General features: G+C 38.5%; 1 protein-coding gene across 1 annotated transcript in view; it reads right to left on the bottom strand.

Moving 5' to 3' along the window:
• ttn.2 (titin, tandem duplicate 2) overlaps positions 1-19,380 on the bottom strand; it is a 346,071-nt gene that overhangs the window by 9,130 nt on the left and 317,561 nt on the right. The window contains exons 263-292 of the mRNA XM_072579113.1: positions 19,016-19,312; positions 18,277-18,864; positions 17,863-18,165; positions 17,444-17,740; positions 17,058-17,345; positions 16,664-16,963; positions 16,273-16,575; positions 15,864-16,169; positions 13,999-15,765; positions 13,598-13,891; positions 13,206-13,493; positions 12,780-13,079; positions 10,582-12,648; positions 10,170-10,472; positions 9,753-10,058; positions 9,358-9,648; positions 8,948-9,247; positions 8,535-8,840; positions 8,138-8,443; positions 7,590-7,871; positions 6,889-7,482; positions 6,449-6,736; positions 5,988-6,287; positions 4,253-4,555; positions 3,424-3,726; positions 1,966-2,550; positions 1,549-1,854; positions 1,126-1,425; positions 461-1,036; positions 69-374 (exon numbers count right to left, since the gene is read on the bottom strand). Of these exons, the coding sequence (XP_072435214.1) occupies positions 69-374; positions 461-1,036; positions 1,126-1,425; positions 1,549-1,854; positions 1,966-2,550; positions 3,424-3,726; positions 4,253-4,555; positions 5,988-6,287; positions 6,449-6,736; positions 6,889-7,482; positions 7,590-7,871; positions 8,138-8,443; positions 8,535-8,840; positions 8,948-9,247; positions 9,358-9,648; positions 9,753-10,058; positions 10,170-10,472; positions 10,582-12,648; positions 12,780-13,079; positions 13,206-13,493; positions 13,598-13,891; positions 13,999-15,765; positions 15,864-16,169; positions 16,273-16,575; positions 16,664-16,963; positions 17,058-17,345; positions 17,444-17,740; positions 17,863-18,165; positions 18,277-18,864; positions 19,016-19,312 (13,353 nt within the window). The remainder of the gene's footprint in view (positions 1-68; positions 375-460; positions 1,037-1,125; positions 1,426-1,548; positions 1,855-1,965; positions 2,551-3,423; positions 3,727-4,252; positions 4,556-5,987; positions 6,288-6,448; positions 6,737-6,888; positions 7,483-7,589; positions 7,872-8,137; positions 8,444-8,534; positions 8,841-8,947; positions 9,248-9,357; positions 9,649-9,752; positions 10,059-10,169; positions 10,473-10,581; positions 12,649-12,779; positions 13,080-13,205; positions 13,494-13,597; positions 13,892-13,998; positions 15,766-15,863; positions 16,170-16,272; positions 16,576-16,663; positions 16,964-17,057; positions 17,346-17,443; positions 17,741-17,862; positions 18,166-18,276; positions 18,865-19,015; positions 19,313-19,380) is intronic.

The following is a 19,380-nucleotide window of genomic DNA, read 5'->3' as shown; positions in this document are numbered from 1 at the left end:
CATATATTACAATTCAAGACACAGGAAGAGAGTGGACATGAAACAACTTAATATATGCAGATACTTACCATATGGACTCTTGATGATGACAACAGAGGAAACCTCTAATGGCTTGCTGATGCCAAACTGATTCTGAGCAGAAACACGGAAGTAGTAACCAGCACCATCAATGAGATTTACAATTCTACAAGCTGTGCCAGCAATCGAGGATGATACGAGGTTCCATTTTTGACCTTCTTTGGCTTCACATTTTTCCACAATGTAGTTTGTAATCATGGCGCCTCCGTCATCAAGTGGTGGCTTCCAACTGATTGCTGCAGAATTCTTCAGCAAAGCATCAATTACAATTGGTCCTTCAGGCTTATCTGGTTTATCTATATGTAAATTTAGATGGTATTAGACATACAATTTGAGTGAAATTATCTCACAATAATTACAATATACCTTTACAATACATTACCTTTGATCTCAACATTAAATGTTGCATCAACTGTTCCAAATGCATTGCTGAGTTGCACTTTGTATTTTCCACCATGATTCTTCCGTGTAACATTTCTCACTACAAGATGAGTATAGTGTTCTGTGTTTTCTATTGAAATTGCATCTGAATCCGTCAAGAGCTTGTTTCCATGGAACCAGCGAATAGCAGGCACAGGACGTCCAATGTATAAAACATGGATGCGAAGACTTGTACCAACGCCAATGTGATATTGCTCTTTTAATAGGAATGCAGGGTGGAAATGTGGAGTAGCTTCGAGCAATACTTTACCACTGATCTCAGTTTCTCCAGCATCATTAGTAGCCTTGCATGTATATAAGCCTTCATCATCCTGATCATCCGTCATAATGGTAATGGAATGATTACGTCCATCTGAACTCATTTTGTATTTGCGGCTTTGTTGCAATTCTTTTCCAAAATGATACCATCTAATTTCAGGAAGTGGTCTACCAAGGATCTGGCACGTCAGCTTAGCTGGTTCACCAAGCTTAGCAATTACTTCAGCAATTTCTTGTTTCACACATGGTTCTTCTCCAGCTGTTGGTGAGATAGAAGAAGCCATGAATAGGAATCATTTCTAACAACAGAAAAATAGATAATATTAAAATATGAATAAATGTACATACAAGTCAATTTCGTCTTGATAGCCATAATGGTTCTACGAGGTCTGCTAACACCAGTCTCATTCTCTGCAAAGACCCTGAATTCATATTCTGTGGCTTCCAGAAGACCACCCTGTGTAAACTGTCTGTCTTTTATTCGATCCTTGTTACATTTCTTCCATGCACTGTCACCAGACTGGCGATACTCAACCCAGTAACCAATAATTTCCTTGCCACCATCACATTCAGGACGTTCCCACTCTACAGTGATGCTATCCTTTGTGACAGAAACCACCTCAATCTCTCCAGGTTGGCTTGGTTTATCTGTGAAAAATAATTGTTCAAATTATATTAACTTTAATAGTAAGATTGAACAATTGTGCTATAATTGAAATTTATAAACTACATATTCATACAATGGATTTATATAGAATCAATTAAACATACCAAATGGATCCTTGCAAAGGACAGCGTCAGATGGTGGGCTTGGATCACTAAGACCTACATCATTCTGTGCAATAATACGGAATTGATATTCAGCATCTGGGACAAGTCCAGTAACTGTATACATTGTTGTGGTAATATGGGTCTTGTTTTGCCGCACCCATTTATCTGTAGTAGACTCTTTGCGATCAATAAAATAGCCAGTGACACGTGATCCACCATCATCTCTAGGCCTTGACCAGGAGAGGCTGACAGAAGTTTTGGTGACATCTAGTATTTCTGGTGGATTGCTTGGAGGCTCTGGAGGATCTAGAATGGCAGTATTGAATTAGCTAGTGTGTGAAAAATTAAGCACTTAAATTCAAGGGTAGGATAACATAACATTTACCTTAAGACTAAAACAAATATTGTTCTACTTACTTAGTGGTGTCTTTGGTACAACTGGCTCTTCTGATTTTAGAGCTTTGCTAATACCAAATTGGTTTTCAGCAGAGACACGGAAGTGGTATTCCACATTTTCTTTCAGGCCCTTAACAAATATGGAATTCTCCTTTACTCTGGAATCAACAGTATACCAGGCTGTTTTGGGTACCTCACGTCTCTCAACAATGTACCCAATAATATCAGATCCACCATCATCGGCAGGAGGTCTCCAACTGACTCTGACAGAACGAGCTTGAATATCATCAAATTCAAGTGGTCCTTGTGGAGGATCAGGGTTTCCAATAACTTTCACCTTAATGTATGCTGTCTTTTTGCCACATTTGTTTTCAAGAATCAAGTCATATGTGCCTGAATCATCTCTATCTGCTTCCTTTATCACAAGTTCAGTTTCAGTGTCAGAAGTGGCAATCATTGCACGCATGCTAATATCACGGCCTTCCTTTGTCCATTTGCAGATGGGAATAGGCTTGCCTTTTATGGGCACTGTTAGCCTGATTACTCCACCTTGTCTTACAATCAGACCCTCAAGATATTGATGGTCAAGTTCATAATCAGGATATTCTAAAAAGAAAAGAAATCCAACTTTAATAAATAAAAATACAAATCATACATTGTGACTTCTTACAATTCAGTTTAACTATATCATAAATCAAGTCAGTTCAAAGCATGGTATTTCCAATTTAGGTGCCTTTCAGATATGACTTGTGCAGTGCTGCAGTAGTGCACACATGGCCGTAATCATACTGTTCCTCCCCCCAATCTTCCCTTTGACCATTGTGAGTTCAATTACTGATGATGGGAAATGACATTTAAAAGCATTTTTACTAATGACCTTGAACATTTAAGATGTCTTCATTTAGTCATTTCAGCAATTGCATGCTCCGATTTCCCAATGTGGAAATACAAGTCATATCACAGCAAGTGGATCAGAGGATAGAAGTTCCCTTTCAGATTATTAGTTGGTAGTTTCGGACTGCTGACAACTCTGAATGTGCATTGCATAAGTCAACAGACTTTACTGTTAATTATATTGGGGTGGCATGGTGGCTCAGTGGTTAGCACTGCTGCCTCACAGCGCCAGGGACTTGGGTTCAATTCCTGCCTTGGGCAACTGTCTGTGTGGATTTTGCAAATTCTCCCCATGTCTGCCCGGGTTTGCTCCTGTGTCCTTCTACAATCCAAAGATGTGCAGGTTAGGTGAATTGGCAATGCTAAATTGCCCGTAGTGTTTGGTGCAATAGTCAGGGGTAAATTTAGAGTAATGGGTCTGGGTGGGTTACTCTTTGGAGGGTTGGTGTGGACTTATTGGGCCAAAAGGCCTGTTTCCATGCTGTAGGGAATCTAACTGATATCAATTAATGGGTCAAAACAGAGCCTAAAATCTGACACAGCCAAATAACACAAAACCACCATGACAATTTCGGCATTTCTTACCCAGCATTTCAGTGACTTTAACAGTTCCTGGCACATCAGCAGGCTCACCAGGACCACCAGCATTTACAGCCATAACACGGAACCTGTATTCAGCTCCTTGTGGCATATGAGTCAGTGTGTATTCACAGATCTTTGTTGGAGTAGTGTTGCACTTAGTCCATTCATATTGATCAACCTTTTGCATCTCAATAAGGTACCCTGTGACCTTGGAACCTCCTTCATCTTCTGGTGGATTCCAAGCCACGGATACAGATGTTCTTGTTGTGTCTGAAACTCTTGGATTCTGTGGTTTGCCAGGTGGATCTATGTAATATAACAAATAATTCATTTCTTATTGTAAATAGTATAACCAAGTAAACTTATACAAAGTGCTAAGCAATGTAAAGTTGTGAGCAAATTAAGCAGCTAGAAAAGTTGGGGTTTGTTCTTTGGTTTATGCTATGTTAGTTGTTTATAGTTAGGTTTGCAGTGGGGTGATACATTTAGCTTTATCAGCTTTGGTAAATAATTTTAAGCATTCAAAGAACTTTGAATAATTAAGTCAGTTTGCATTTTGCCACTGCACTTTTCCATCTTTAACAACAAGGGAAATCAAAGCTATGAGAGTAAAATTATATAATGTGATTGATACAGAATATTCAGTAAAGAGTGCCTTACAATTTTTCTAATATTTAGAATTAATCATTAATACTTTCAAGTCTGGCAATACAGTGCCACAGTAAAGATCAGTATCATCCTTAAGTGTTTTCAAAACAAAACATTTCAGTTGTAGAAATAATTTCTAAAAATGAAAATCTGTTGGTTAAACTTTGACATTGTATCACGTTACCTATTGGGTCCATAGCAACTGCAGATTTGGAGGGTCTGCTTGGTTTACTTTCACCTCTTGCATTCACAGCTGTCACACGATGTTCATACTCCAGTCCTTCTATAAGACCAGTGGAACGGTATCTTGTCATAGTCACAAGTACTTTGTTAGTTCTCACCCATCGGTCAGCTTTTAGTTCTTTCCGTTCAATTATGTACCCATTGATCACTGAACCTCCATCTTCAATTGGTGGTTCCCAAGTAATTGTCATACCATCACGAGAGACATCAAATACGTGAGGAGTACCAGGGGGTCTAGGTACATCTATTGGGGAAAGAAGGATGAATGTATTTTATCTTACATAAAATCATTTTAGTGACCAACGTGGCAACGAAGCTCAATGATATTTTTTAGATGTACAGTGATTCAGATTTTCATGAATTCTATCAGTTCTTTTGAATCAGGAAAGAGTCCTTTTAACAGCGAAGAAACATTTCAGTTACACCAACTCATCATAATGTAAATCAAGGATCAATTTCTTCAAAAGTAAGAAATTCAATATAGAAACCAAGAGTGGCTTTCTTTTAAACAAAAACCAAAATGTATTGACATTGGTTTACAAGGCCCATTAATGGTATATTTAATCTAAAGTGGACAGATTGTTACAAAATATGTGTTTCTGCATCTGGAATTGCTTTCCAGAAAAAATTTCTTAAAATCCTATTATCTCTACACATATTAATAGAATGATATAGCTTATGATACAACATTGGGCCTATCATGCTGTGCTGATAAAGCCATCCAATTAGTCACATTCCCTCACTTCTCCTCTTAACACTTTTTTTGTTGCCGTTGTATATTTATCTAATTACGTGTAAAGGTTACTATTACAGTAGCTTCTATCATTCTTTCAATACAGTATTCTAGATCGTAAATACCATTCATAATACAGGAAGAAACAGAATGATATTCTCATAGGGTTAGCTGTAATAATGTGGGACAAGATTCATACGAAGTATAAATGGATCAGTTTGTCTAACAACCTATTTCTATATTATATGCTCGGTTTCATTGAGGTTTATAGGATTGCTAAGTTTTGGCACTGTACCTTTCAGGTAAAATAAGGGACTCATATGACCTGTCCTGAAATCTGTTCGGCAGCAAACTTGGGTAGTTTGATTGAAAGAGTAAAGAGAGCCCAAGACTAACTTACTGGGACAGAAAAAAAATTGCAAAGTTGAGACATTGCTGAAGTGTTAGCAGTTGTGTTTTAAACTGGCTGTTTATCTCCAAGGTAAAAGAGAGTTTCAAGAATAGCTAATCAGCATCTCTGGGATATAATGCCCATATGATTCAAGTTGCCATGGTAATAGATTTTGAAATACAGAAGAAATCACTGTGGTGAGCAGCAGCATGCAACAGAGGACACAAAGATCACATTCACCTCAATTTTACCCCAAAATACACGCAACCTTTAAAACGTGAAGATTTCAGAGCTTCCTGCAAGATCATGAGATGGACTTAATCTTGCATAAAAATTGTATCTCTCATATAAATTTGTGAGAGTTGGTGGGTCTGAACAGTTGTTTAATTACAGAATCTAATCATTGTTGAATTACCATAATTTCTGTTGTTGAAATCTAATATAATTAATACAATCAAGAGACGGCAATGTCATAGGATGGGATTAAAGATGAAATCACCTACAATTTAATCTCATGATATCTTTAATTGCTAATAAAATACTTTAACTTACTTATGGCACTCTTGCATTCCACAATGCTAGATTGCAAAAATGATCCAATACCAAAGCGGTTTGTGGCAGCCACACGGAACACATATTCACTGCCTTCATTTAAGTGAGTAAACTTGAATGTATTCCTAGTAACAGACTCAGAAATTGGAAGCCAGCCTGGGCGATGAGCATCACGTTGCTCTACCACATAACCACTAATGGCAGCACCACCGTCTTTCTCTGGGGGATCCCAACTGATGGTGACAGTGGTGGCATCAATTGCATCAATTCGGATTGAGCCTGCAGGTTGTCCTGGTTTATCTGAAAGTAAATTAATACAGTTATCCAACACTTCCAAATGATTATAGTATTACAAACAGTATAGATGACAACCATGTACGACATGAAAAATGATCAAAGCACCAAAAATTGGACACTAGCGTAATTGCTTTTTTAAAAGAGTGGTTGTGACTAATACTTACCTAGAATGATAACTTTGATGGTTTCAGTCACAGTTCCAGCAACATTCTTTGCCTCAAGCATGTAGTCTCCAGTATCATCTATGGTGGTTTCACGTATAGAAAGCTTTACTGCTTTGGCAAGTCTTTCTATAGTAGTGCGGTCAGTTTCCTTCAGTTTCATTCCCTCAAAATACCATGATACAGCAGGAGGTGGACGGCCACTAATTGGAATGGATAGTTCAATTGGCCTGCCAGCACTTACAATAACTGTCTTTTGAGGTATGCCGGCCAAATCAATCTTTGGTACCACTGTAAGAAGAAAAATAAAATTAAAACTTTCCTTAGTAATATAGTATTTTTAGTAAAATGGTTTTTACATTCAAAATACATGATCACACATTAATGCTTGTTATTTTTAATTAGAATCTAGGCATGAAAAATTATTTTAAACCTACACATACCTCTTTGGTCCTGTACAGTGACAGGAGTTACAAGCTCTCTTGGTTCACTGATACCCTTTTCGTTCTGGGCGCTAACTCTGAACAGGTATTGTTCAGACTCATTGAGAGAGAGTATAGTATGTTCAAAAACTGTGTGTTTGAGAGTTGCGACTTTCATCCACCTTTCTGTGCCAGCTTTGCATGCTTCAATAACATAACCAGTCAGTCTGCTGCCTCCATCATGCAGTGGTTTTTCCCAGGCTAGTGTGACTGTAGATTTTGTGACATCAATTATATCTAATTTCTGTGGAACCGTAGGAACTTCCGAGACAAGTACTGCATCAGCAGTTTCACATGGCTCACCGATACCATACATATTTTCAGGCAAGACTCTGAAATAGTACATTGTTCCCTCAGTCAGTCCAGTTAATCGATAAATTGTTTTGCTGCATTTAACTGTCACAGTCTTGAATGCTCTCATTGCAGCTTCACGTCTCTCAATTATGTAATTGTTTACTGGTGCTCCACCGTCAATTGTTGGAACATCCCACGTGATAACAACAGAATCTCTGGAGACTTCCTTCACATTAACAGCAGCAGGGGGGCCAGGTGTATCTGAGAATAGAGCAGACATTTTATTTTGTAGTATTTTGTTTGTATACTTTAACATGCCTAAGGTGACAACAGGAACAAATGATTTAAAGCGTTATATTTCCACATACCATATACTTTGACAACTACGGTTGCTGACTTTTTGCCTGAGGGATTTTCAGCCTCAATGGTGTATTTTCCAGCATCATAGCGATTCACTTTGTCAACTACTAGCAGTGTGTAAGAATCTGTTGTATCAATAATACCCCGATGGCATAGGTCAACACCAGGTTTACTCCAGGTTACCACTGGAGTAGGTCTGCCAGTTACTGAAACCATTAAGCGGAGAGAACCACCAGCTCTGACTGTAACAGTCTTTTTGAGATCATCCGCAAGCTCAAGATCTGGAATTTCTAGAAAAGTTAAACATAGAGTGGAAAAGAGATGAAAAATAAGATCTTTCACAAATAAAACCTTTGAAAATGTTTCAATAATGAAAATCTCACTGATTATATTTCTTAGGATTTTAGATATATAAGTTTATTTCTTTATGGTAACAAATTATTGCTGATACATTTTCAGTCCACACTTGCATATTTTATTCCAACATTATAAATCCTCTCGGGGAAATGTAACAATTTGCAAAATCACATGAATTGTCCATATACATGCTACAAACCTATTCTTTCTTCTGGTTCAATTTCAGCAGATGATTCACTGAAATCACTCATTCCATTAATGTTGACAGAAGCAACTCTGAAACAGTACTTTCTGTTAATTGCAAGACCTGTAATGGTATATTCAGTATTTTTTATGTTGGCTGTAGAATGTGCTCTGTACCACCGTTCCATGCCTTCCTCTTTCATTTCAAGAACATAGCCGATGATATCAGAACCACCATCATACATGGGTTTCGTCCATGCGAGGCTAATGCTGTGTTTGGTTGAATCAACAACTCTTGGTGTTGAAGGTGGGGCTGGAGTATCTGTATTGAATTTCAATAGACAAACTTGTAAATAATTGTATATTCTCAATTATCAGGAACCTTACAATATTAATTTAAAATTAATGCTTACATGTTGGTTCTTTGCATAGAACGTAACTTGATGATCCACTTGGCTCACTGCTACCAGCTGCATTTACTGCTATAACACGGAACTGGTACTCACAAGTCTCCATTAGATTTGTAACTTTGAGCCTTGTATCATAGATAGTAAAATCTTTGTTTACTCGAGTCCAACGCACACTTCGTTTTTCACGTTTATCAACAAGATAGTTACTAATTTCAGCTCCGCCATCAGTTTCAGGTTTCAACCACTGGATAATAATATGCTCTTTTCCAACTGCAACAACGTCTGGTATACCGGGTGATGATGGAATTGCTATTAACAAATCAAAGTGCGTTAGATTTATTTAGTAACTTATTAATTATGTTAATTTAATAATAATGTTTTCTAAATATAAAACAAATGTATCAAGAAGTACTCACTGAATGCATTTCTGGCTATGGCAGGTTCAGACTCCCGTGGTACACCAGGTCCATACTTATTAACAGCTCTTACTCTAAAAATGTATTCATTGTTCTTTATCAGTCTTGTAACAACAGCAGAAAGGGTCTTGCACTCAGCTTCAACAATTACCCAGTTAAGTCTGCTCGTCTCACGCCTCTCAACAATATAGTGTGTAATTGCTGCTCCTCCATCTTCCAATGGCATATTCCATGACAAAGTGCATTTCTCTTCAGTTAATCTGCTAATCGTGAGCGGACCATCACATGGACCGGGTGAATCTAAACAAAATTTGAAACATAACATTAAGGCACAAGATAACCTGTAAACAACTTTTAGATTAAAGTGCATTTCCAAAGGTATTCATAATAGTGTGTAACAGGAAACCTACCAAGCACTTTAACATTTACAGACACAGTCTTAGTTCCACTTGGATTTTTCACAGTCAGTGTATATCTTCCAGTGTCATTTCTGTCACAGAACTTGATAATGGCAACAGCACGTTTGTTAGTGTACTGAAGAGAGATCTTCTCACATAGCTCCAGTTCTTTTTCTCCCTTTGACCAATAGACCTTAGGGTCAGGTTTCCCACCAATGAAAGCATCAAGCACCAAGTCTGACCCAGCTCTTATAGTTATCATGTCACCAAGTAGCCTGCTGTCTAGTTCAGCCTTGGGTGGTACTGTAAATACAAATTTTAAAAAAAATTAAGGAATGACTTACTTTACTTCATAAGGAGATCTAAACCATTAATAAGTCTCTCATGTATTTCTAACTCCAGCATACCATATTCATCTTTGCAAGTGACAGGTCCTGTCGATTCAGATGGCATACTAATTACTCCAGTTGCATTCTTAGCTAAAACACGGAATTCATACACTTCGGCGTCACTAAGTCCTGAAATAGTGTAGAAGGTATCTGAGATAGAGGTGTAGTTGCACTTAAGCCAGCGACCATCTCCAGTTTCACTATATGGTTTACGTTCCACAATGTATCCAACAATTTTACTTCCACCATCAGACACTGGTACAGTCCATTTTATTGAAACTGAGGATCTACTAACATCTGTTACTTCTGGTTGACCTGGAGGATCTTTATAAATTCAAACAAAAAAGGAAGTTAAATTTTAATTTGTAGCTGTTTGCAAGAGAGACAACAATAATTGCAAAACATATAATCTCTGAGACTTATGTATGTACTTACCAACAGGATTCTGAGCCATTACTAGTCTAGAAGCTTCACTAGCTTTGCTCAAGCCAGCAGCATTCATTGCGTAAGTTCTGAACTGGTACTCCAAACCTTCTACGAGAGTAGATACTTTATAATGGCAATCGATGCATGGTATTTTGTTTTCTTTTACCCAGAGAATGCTGTTACGTTCTTTCTTTTCAATCCAGTATCCTGTAACTTTGCTGCCACCATCATGATATGGCTCTTCCCATCGAATAGACATTGCATTGGCAGATACAAAATACACTTCTGGCCTGGTTGGTGGACTTGGTGGAACTACATTATATACAAAACAAAGACAATTTATAATCTTTTCAGTTTTCATTCTTTTGGCATATGTTTAAACGTATGCATTATAATTTAAGAGTTTACATATTTCACTTACCAAATGGATGCTCAGCAACCACAGGTAACGATTCCAATGGCTTGCTGACACCAAATCTGTTTTCTGAACAGACACGGAAGCTGTATTCCATATACTTTGTCAAGTGGGTAACTTTAATTTGAGTCCGTTTTACACTGGAATTGATGAGTTGCCATACAGTAGTACCAGACTCGCGCTTTTCCACAATGTAGTTGGTAATTTCAGTGCCACCATCATCTTCGGGTTCTTTCCAAGACAGTACACATGACTCTGCCGAAACGGATGAGATGGCTATGGGACCAGTAACTGGGCCCGGCCGACCAATGACGTTAACAGTTATGGTAAAGGTCTTGACTCCTGCTGTGTTTTCAAGTGTTAAATAATATTTTCCAGAGTCACCTCTCAATGCATCCTTCGCTGTCAGTGTAGTTCTCTCTTTTGTTGTTTTGATACTAACTCTATCTGTTTCCTTAAGTCTCATCTCCTCCAGCTTCCACATAACCTTAGGAGCTGGACGTCCGCTAATAGGCACATCGATAGTAAAGGCACTTCCTGTTTTGCAAGTAATCAATTGATTAGTGATTCCAGATAAATCTGCTTTAGGCTCTATCTGTGGTTCTTTAATAATAACAGAAGAAAATGCCTCTCTTGGTTCACTGTAGCCAGCATCATTCTTTGCTCTGACACGGAACTCATATTCTGTATTTTCAACCAGTCCATCAACTGTGAGAGTAAGGTTTTTGGTATGACCATCTTCAACCCAATGATCTGAACCTTTCTGTTTCATCTCTACCAGATAACCGGTAATATGACTGCCACCATCATGCTCTGGTTTCAGCCAAGCCAAGACAGCAAAGGTTCTGCCTGTGTCGACAATATCGAGTCGCTTAGGTGGTGCTGGCTCTTCGGTAGCTACAATGGGTTCTGTCATTTCATATGGCTCACCAAGACCAAATTCATTTACTGCCATCACACGGAAGAAATATGGTACTCCTTCTGCAAGTTCTTGTGCCCTGAAAATCTGCCGAGTGCACTTTCCACTGATTTCTTGCCAGCTACGCCTACTGGCTTCACGTTTCTCCACAACATAATGATGAATTCGTGAACCTCCATCATGAACAGGAGCATCCCACATTAATGTAATTGAACCTCTTGTAACTTCTTTGAAGGTAATTGGGCCCGGTGGACCAGGGGTGTCTTGCACCTTAACAGTGAAGGTAATGGATTTGCTGCCATTGCTGTTTTCCACATTAAGGGTATATTTTCCAGCATCATACCTATTGCAATTCTCCACTGTTAATACGCTGCTTGTGTCTGTTGTAATGATGTCAACATGTACCCCAATCGAAGAATCTGCCTTTTTCCAAGTGGCAACAGGAACTGGTCTGCCTCGGAAGGCAACGTGCAACTGAATTGTACCACCGGCTCTAACAATATGGATTTGTTTGAAACTAGCATCAATATCAATTTCAGGTGAGGTTAACCTATCTGTAGCTTGTACTGGAGCAGCAACTTCACAGCTCTCTCCTTTTCCTGCACCATTAACGGCACAGACACGGAATTTATATTCTTCACCAGGCTCCAGGTCAGTGACTATGTACTTGGTATTGACACATGCTTCTACGTTGACCTTACGCCAGTCTTCCAGACCAGTCTTGCACTTTTCGATTATATAGCCAATAATTTCCATGCCACCATCAAACACAGGCTGAGTCCATTCCAAACTAACGGATGTCTTTGTTGTATCTGTGACTCGGACAACTGTAGGTGCACTTGGTGGATTAACTGGCTCTCTGCATTTAATAAGTCTGGAAACAGCACTTGGGGGACCAACTCCAGCATTATTTTCAGCCATTACACGGAATTCATATTCATTCCCTTCTATAAGATTAGGTACTTTGAATCTGGTTTCAGTAATGGGTCTCTTGCTGGTAACTTTGACCCATCGCATACTCTTTTTCTCACGCCGTTCAAGGATGTAGTGGTTAATTTCATTTCCTCCATCTGATATTGGTCTTGACCATGTAAGGGTAATAGTTTCTCCTGTAATATTAGTTGGTTCTGGAGTACCAGGTTCATCAGGTACAGCTGTGAAGCAAACATAAAAAGAAGTTCCTGAATTAGGATTGGTTTGACGAATTGTAACTAGTAAACGTTTCACAAAAAAAAGTAAAGCAAGTCTTATCAGCTATAGATCATAAAGATTAAAATACACATACTGTATGGTATCTGTGCAATAACTGGCTCTGAATCTATTGGTCTTCCAGTACCAAACTTGTTGACAGCTGAGATACGGAACTGGTATTCGTTCCCCTTAATTAGTTTGGTGACAGTAAATGAGCAGGCTTCACAGGTATCACTGACCAATGCCCAGGCGAGTCGACTTGTTTCTCGTTTCTCAATAACATAGTGAGTAATGACAGCACAGCCATCATTTTCTGGGGGAATCCACCATAAAGTAAGTTTCTCACCAGTAACATTGCTAAATCGAATAGGTCCAACTGGTGGTCCAGGTGTATCTGAATAAAATCAGAATTGTTAGTGCCGAGCAAATAATTCTACAAGTATTAAAATATTCATGTCCTTAAGAGTAGTATGCAAACACAATGGAAAAAAGTAACTAGTTTATAAGTTCATTCAAATACCTTGAACTCTGATATGAATATCAGCTGTCTTGGTGCCTGAAGCATTCTTGGCTTCCACAGTATATATACCACGATGATCTCGACTGGTGTCTCTAACAAAGAGGGAACTAGATCCAATAACATTTGTGATATCTACCATCAATTTCTTGTCAATTTCCTTTCCATCTTTGTACCAGGTCACCTTTGGTATGGGACGACCTTTAATATGCACCTTGAGCCGAATGTTGTCACCAGCTTTTACAGTCAAGCCTTCAAAGTGCTCGGCACCAAATTCAATTGATGGCGGTACTGTGAAAGAAAGTTTTGAGTAATTACAAAATTAATACTTCAATGACATAACAATTATCTACAATGTCATATATCACACAAGTACTTTTTATTTTGGTACGTACTGCTTTCATCTCTTGTCATGATGTGTCCTGATGACTGAGATGGTGGGCTGACTGTTCCAACTGCATTCCTTGCAATAATGCGGAATTCATAACGGTCACCAGGGCTAAGACCCGATACTGTGTATTGGCATTCAGTAATATCAATAAAGTTGCACCGGAGCCAAGGTCCACCTCCTTGTCGTTTTTCAACACTATAGGCCACTATCTTGCTTCCACCATCACGTTGTGGAGGATCCCACTTAAGTGTTACAGTTTCCCTTGTCACATCTATATAGTCTGGGGTGCCAGGTGGATCTGATAAAACATACAAATCGTCAATACTGGCTTTTATGCTCAGATACAAGTAGAATAAAGCACAAGTATGACTTCAGTACAATACTTTTCAGGAATAAATTACTTACCGACTGGTGAGACAGCCAAAGTGTATTTACTTGCTTCACTCGCAGGGCTCAATCCAACATTGTTTTCAGAGTATACTCGGAACTGATAGTCCAGGCCCTCAATAAGTCCTGAAATTCTGTAATCTCTGCCAGAGATTGGCATTGTATTGACTTTTTGCCACAATATGCTGTTTCTTTCTTTCTTCTCAACATGATAACCTGTGACCTCGGAACCACCATCATATACTGGTGCATCCCATGAGATTGTCATACCATCACAAGTAACATTGTATACAACAGGTCTCCCAGGTGGACCAGGAAGCCTGAACTGATGCTTTGCCAAAACAGCCATTGAGGTAAGAGGTTGACTCACTCCATATCTGTTTTCAGCACAAATTCTAAATTGATACTCTAAATCTTTAACCAGTTTGGTAACCTTAAATGTTTTTCTGGCCACACTAGAACAAACCAGTTTCCAACTGGTTTGTGTAGTTTCACGTTTTTCAATACTATAAGATGTAACTTCACTTCCTCCATCATCTTCAGGAGCATCCCACGATATTACAACACTTTCAGATTTGATTTCATCAAACCTAATTGGTCCTTTAGGCTTTGATGGAGGACCCAGTGTGATTATAGTAAAGTTGTATAACTTCCTGGAAATTGCGTTATCAAGGATCAAGGTGTACTTCCCACCATTTTCTTTCTTGATGTTTTTAATACTTAAAATAGCTTTGTTTTCTATTTTCTTATACCGAATATGTTCACTTTCTTTCAATGGAATATTATCCTTCAGCCACTTGATAGTTGGTTGTGGTTTACCCTTGTATGGGAGTTCAACATGTACATTGTGTCCAATTCTGACACTGATCTGTCCTCCTGGTATGTCAGATAAATCTGCTTCAGGTGTAATGACATAATCTTTTACAGTGATAGGTCCAATAACAACACCATCACTCAGTCCTTTTTCATTTTTAGCGAAAACCCGGAATTCCATTTCTGCTAACTCCTTTAAATTGGTGATTTCAAATATGCAGGTCTTGCAAATTCCAGCATGTGACCATTCTTGTGCTTCTTTTAATTTCTTTTCAATTACATATTCAGAAATTAAACTACCTCCATCATAGTCAGGTTTGTTCCATTCTAGTGTAACAGAAGACTTTGTTGAGTCATGCATTGCAAGATCTTTGATTGGTCCTGGTACTTCAGTGGCTCTCACTGCTTCTGACGTCTCACATGGTTCTCCCAATCCATTTTCATTCTCGGCCAATACTCGGAAAAAGAATGCGTTCTTTTCTGACAAGTCAGTAATCTTAAAAGTTGTGCTGGAACATTTATTTGTGACAATGGACCAGGCTCTCTTTGTGGCATCTCTCTTTTCAATGACATAATTGGTAACTTCAGCCCCACCATTATTAAGAGGTGGCTCCCAAACTAATGTGACAGTGCTTCTGGTTACATGCTTAATATGCAATTTCTGACAAGGTCCAGGAGAATCAAGGACTTTCACAGTTATGAATGTTGATTTGGGTTCGCCAACACCATTTTCAATTGTCAAAACATACCTGCCCGCATCTTCACGCCGGACCTCAGGAATATTGAGAACTGTAGATGATTCAGTATTGTGGATGACATATCTTTCTTCCATACTTATATTTTTCTCACCCTTTCTCCAGGTAACAGTTGGAGTAGGACGACCTTTGAAAGGTATCAGAATTTGTACATCTTCACCTGATTTTGCTGTTATAGAAGTTTTGAGTACAACATCAAGATCGATCTCCGGCTCTTCTGCAGAAGATAAATGTTTAAATAAACACATATTAGGAAATATCCATGACATGTGCTGTAAAGATAGGTTCAATGAATTTGAAATATTGTACACTTACCAAGTATATCTTTAGCCTGTACAGGTTCTACCATTTCAATTGGTTCTCCATGTCCAGCAACATTTACAGCACTGACACGGAAGTAGTAGTCTACGCCATGTTTTAAATGTGATACAACATATTCTGTGGTTCTGACTTCACCCTTAGAAGTAACTACAGCCCATTGTTCTTCATCAGCTTCTCGCATTTCCACCATATAGCTTGTTATTGCACTTCCTCCATCATAGACAGGTTTAGTCCAACCAAGAGTAATGGAAGATTTAGTACTGTCCACAATCTTCAGTTTAGTTGGTTGGCCAGGTTGGTCTGAAAATTAAATGAATATTTGAACATATGAATACGTAAAACAATGTTGCCTGTTACATAAAGCTCACGTAATTTCAACAAATTTCGCATTACTTTTACGTACCAATTGGATCAGCAGCTTTATAGAAGTCAGAAGGATCAGAAAATGGGCCTGCTCCTGCTGCATTAAGAGCACACACACGATACTGATAATCATTTCCTTCTGTAAGGCCAACAACCTTTTGCCTGGTGTCTCGGATAGATTCCTTCATGACCTTAAACCATCTTAGACTCTTTTTCTCACGTCTTTCCAAAATATAGCCACTGATTTCACTACCACCATCAATCGTGGGTCTCTTCCAATTGACTGTCATTGTCTCTTTTGTTATCATGGTGGCCTCTGGCCTGGATGGCTGCCCAGGTGTAACTATTGAAAAGAGAAGATTCAATGTTATGCTTTATGTATCAATTAAGAAGAGCATTCATGGGGCAAAAAAATAGTGTGGTTGTCTTACCAAATGCATTCTTAGCAATGACAGGATCAGATTCCAATGGATCACCGACACCATATTTATTGACACCCCGAACACGGAAGACATATTCATTGCCTTTAATGATGTTTCGCACCGTAATAATATTATGTTCCAATGTTTCTGAAATAAGAGACCATACAACTCGACTTGTCTCACGTTTTTCAACGATATAGTGGGTGACTGGTGCACCACCATCATCTGTTGGTGCAGACCACATAATTGTAATCTTCTCAGCTGTAACAGTTTTGAATTGGATAGGGCCAATCGGGGGTCCAGGTTTGTCTGTAAAGCAGAAGACATATGTCAAGTAATTTGCAAAAAACATCCAGCTGAAGTAAAAGCCTTCAACTAATCAGTTCTCAGTCCACTAACATACCAAGTATTAGCAGTCTGATTGTTGCTGATGCTGAGCCCATGGGATTTTTAAGCTTGATTTCATAGTTTCCACTGTTGATCCGAGTAGCATCCTTAATTATTACTGCTGTAGAGTCAGTTGTGCTTTCCAAAAAGACTTGAGAACTTGTCTCAAGTTCTTTATTATTTTTAAACCAGTCAATGGAAGGCACAGGTTTGCCAGAGATTCCAACCTTCAGCTTTACAGCTGAACCAGCCTTAAGTTTGACGACATCTGTATACTCCAATGGTAAGTCAACCTGAGGTGCACCTACAAATCAAATGATTGACAGTGATACCATTAGACATGCTGACCACAAAGGAAAATCTTCAAATGTGGAGGTATTATTGTCAGAAGGAAATAGTTACCAAAGGTATCATGGCATGTTACGGGTCCAACAATTTCGGATGGATTACTTATTGAACCAATTGCATTCTTTGCAAATACACGGAATTCATACTGTGCATCTTGAGTCAAACCTGAGACAGTAAACTGAGTCTCAATGACATTTGTAAAGCTGGCCTTTGTCCATCGCCCATTTGGCAAATCACGCCTTTCAACAATGTAGCCAGAGACCTTGCTTCCACCATCATAAGCTGGTTTTTTCCAACTGAGGCTTACAGAAGTCTTTGAAATATCTGTTACACGTAGATTTGTTGGAATTTCTGAGAAAACAAATTATGTTTAAATGTAATTATTTAGTCATAAATGCAAATAATTGAGCAGTCTAACAATAAAGCAATTCTATATTTGATCAAAATCAATGACGACTTAATTTAATTCATACCACAAGGATCAATTGCAAGAACTTGATCAGAAGGATGACTGACTTTCCCAACACCTGCAGCATTTTCTGCATATATACGGAATTCATAGATAAGTCCAGCACTGATATTTGTGACCTTCAAGTGTGTTGAACGGACAATGGTCTTGTTAATTTTCTGCCATAAAATGCTGTTTCTGTCTTTCATTTCCACATGATAACCAATCACTTGGTTGCCGCCATCAGAAACTGGCTCATTCCAGCACACTGTTATACTCTCTCGGGTGACATTAGTTACCCAAGGAGTTGATGGAGGTCCAGGTGTTGCTGTAAAATACCATAAATATACAGTTAACTGTTTGAATAGATAAAATGAACAATAATCATGATCTTCTTTGCTCTGCTCAATTTCATATTATTGCATAGTAAGTTACTTACTGTATGGCAATTTGACTACAACACATTTGGAGTCGATATGGTCACTGATTCCAAAGCGGTTCTCGGCTTTGATGCGGAATTGGTATTCCTCTCCAGTAGTCAGCTTCATAACTTTGATTGTACTTCTGGCTGCAGTTGCAGACACTTCCGACCAAGCAGCAGTGCTTGTTTCTCTTTTCAGGACAATATAATTTGTTACCTGACTGCCACCATCATAAGCTGGTGGTTGCCATCTCAGTGTTACACTACTTTCAGTAACATCACTAATATTTACAGGACCAACTGGAGGTCCAGGCCTGTCAAGCACGACAATAATCACAAAGGATTTTGTTGTTCCACTGGAGTTGGCAGCAGTAATGTCATATCGACCTGCGTCACCTGCAACACTTTCTTTCAGGTTCACAATCATGCTTTCAGCAGTCATTTCAGTATTGAATCTCAGGGTTGACTTCACAGCTATGCCATCTTTGGACCAAGATACTTTTGGTTGTGGCTTTCCTGATATTGGGATTTCAAATTTCAGGTTGGATCCAGCTCTAACATATACAGTATTGTGTGGAAAGTTCTTCATGTTGATTTCAGGTGATTCTGAAAGTAAAAATATCAATTTTGGTTGATGGAATAAATTCTAAATACTATTAAATGAAGAAAGATACACAGATTTAAATTTCCAGTGTACACTTAAATTGTAATGGCTCATATTACAGAATGACATGACTGTAATATCAATAAAAATTACCAAGTTGTTCTTTAACTGTTACTGGTAGAAGCATTTCCTTTGGATCACTGAGACCAGCTTGGTTTTCAGCAGATACTCTGAAGTAGTACTCAACGTTTTCTTTCAAACCATGTATAACATGTTGTGTGGTCTTCACAATGGCACATTTAATCCACTTTTGGTGACCTTTTTCAAGAGCTTCTACAACATAGTTTGTGATCCTACTGCCTCCGTCATGTTCTGGTTTCGACCAAGCAAGTGAAACACTATTCTTGGTGACACCTGTAACTCCAAGTCGTTCAGGCATACTTGGCTTTTCTGAAAACAAAATAAAATTAAACGTTACTCTTTAGCCTGTCAGTGTCAGATGCATTTTCCCACTGCTT

The sequence above is a fragment of the Chiloscyllium punctatum genome, chromosome 10 (genome assembly GCF_047496795.1).
Source record: "Chiloscyllium punctatum isolate Juve2018m chromosome 10, sChiPun1.3, whole genome shotgun sequence".
Lineage (NCBI taxonomy): Eukaryota > Metazoa > Chordata > Chondrichthyes > Orectolobiformes > Hemiscylliidae > Chiloscyllium > Chiloscyllium punctatum.
This window is presented reverse-complemented; position numbering and strand designations above follow the sequence as displayed.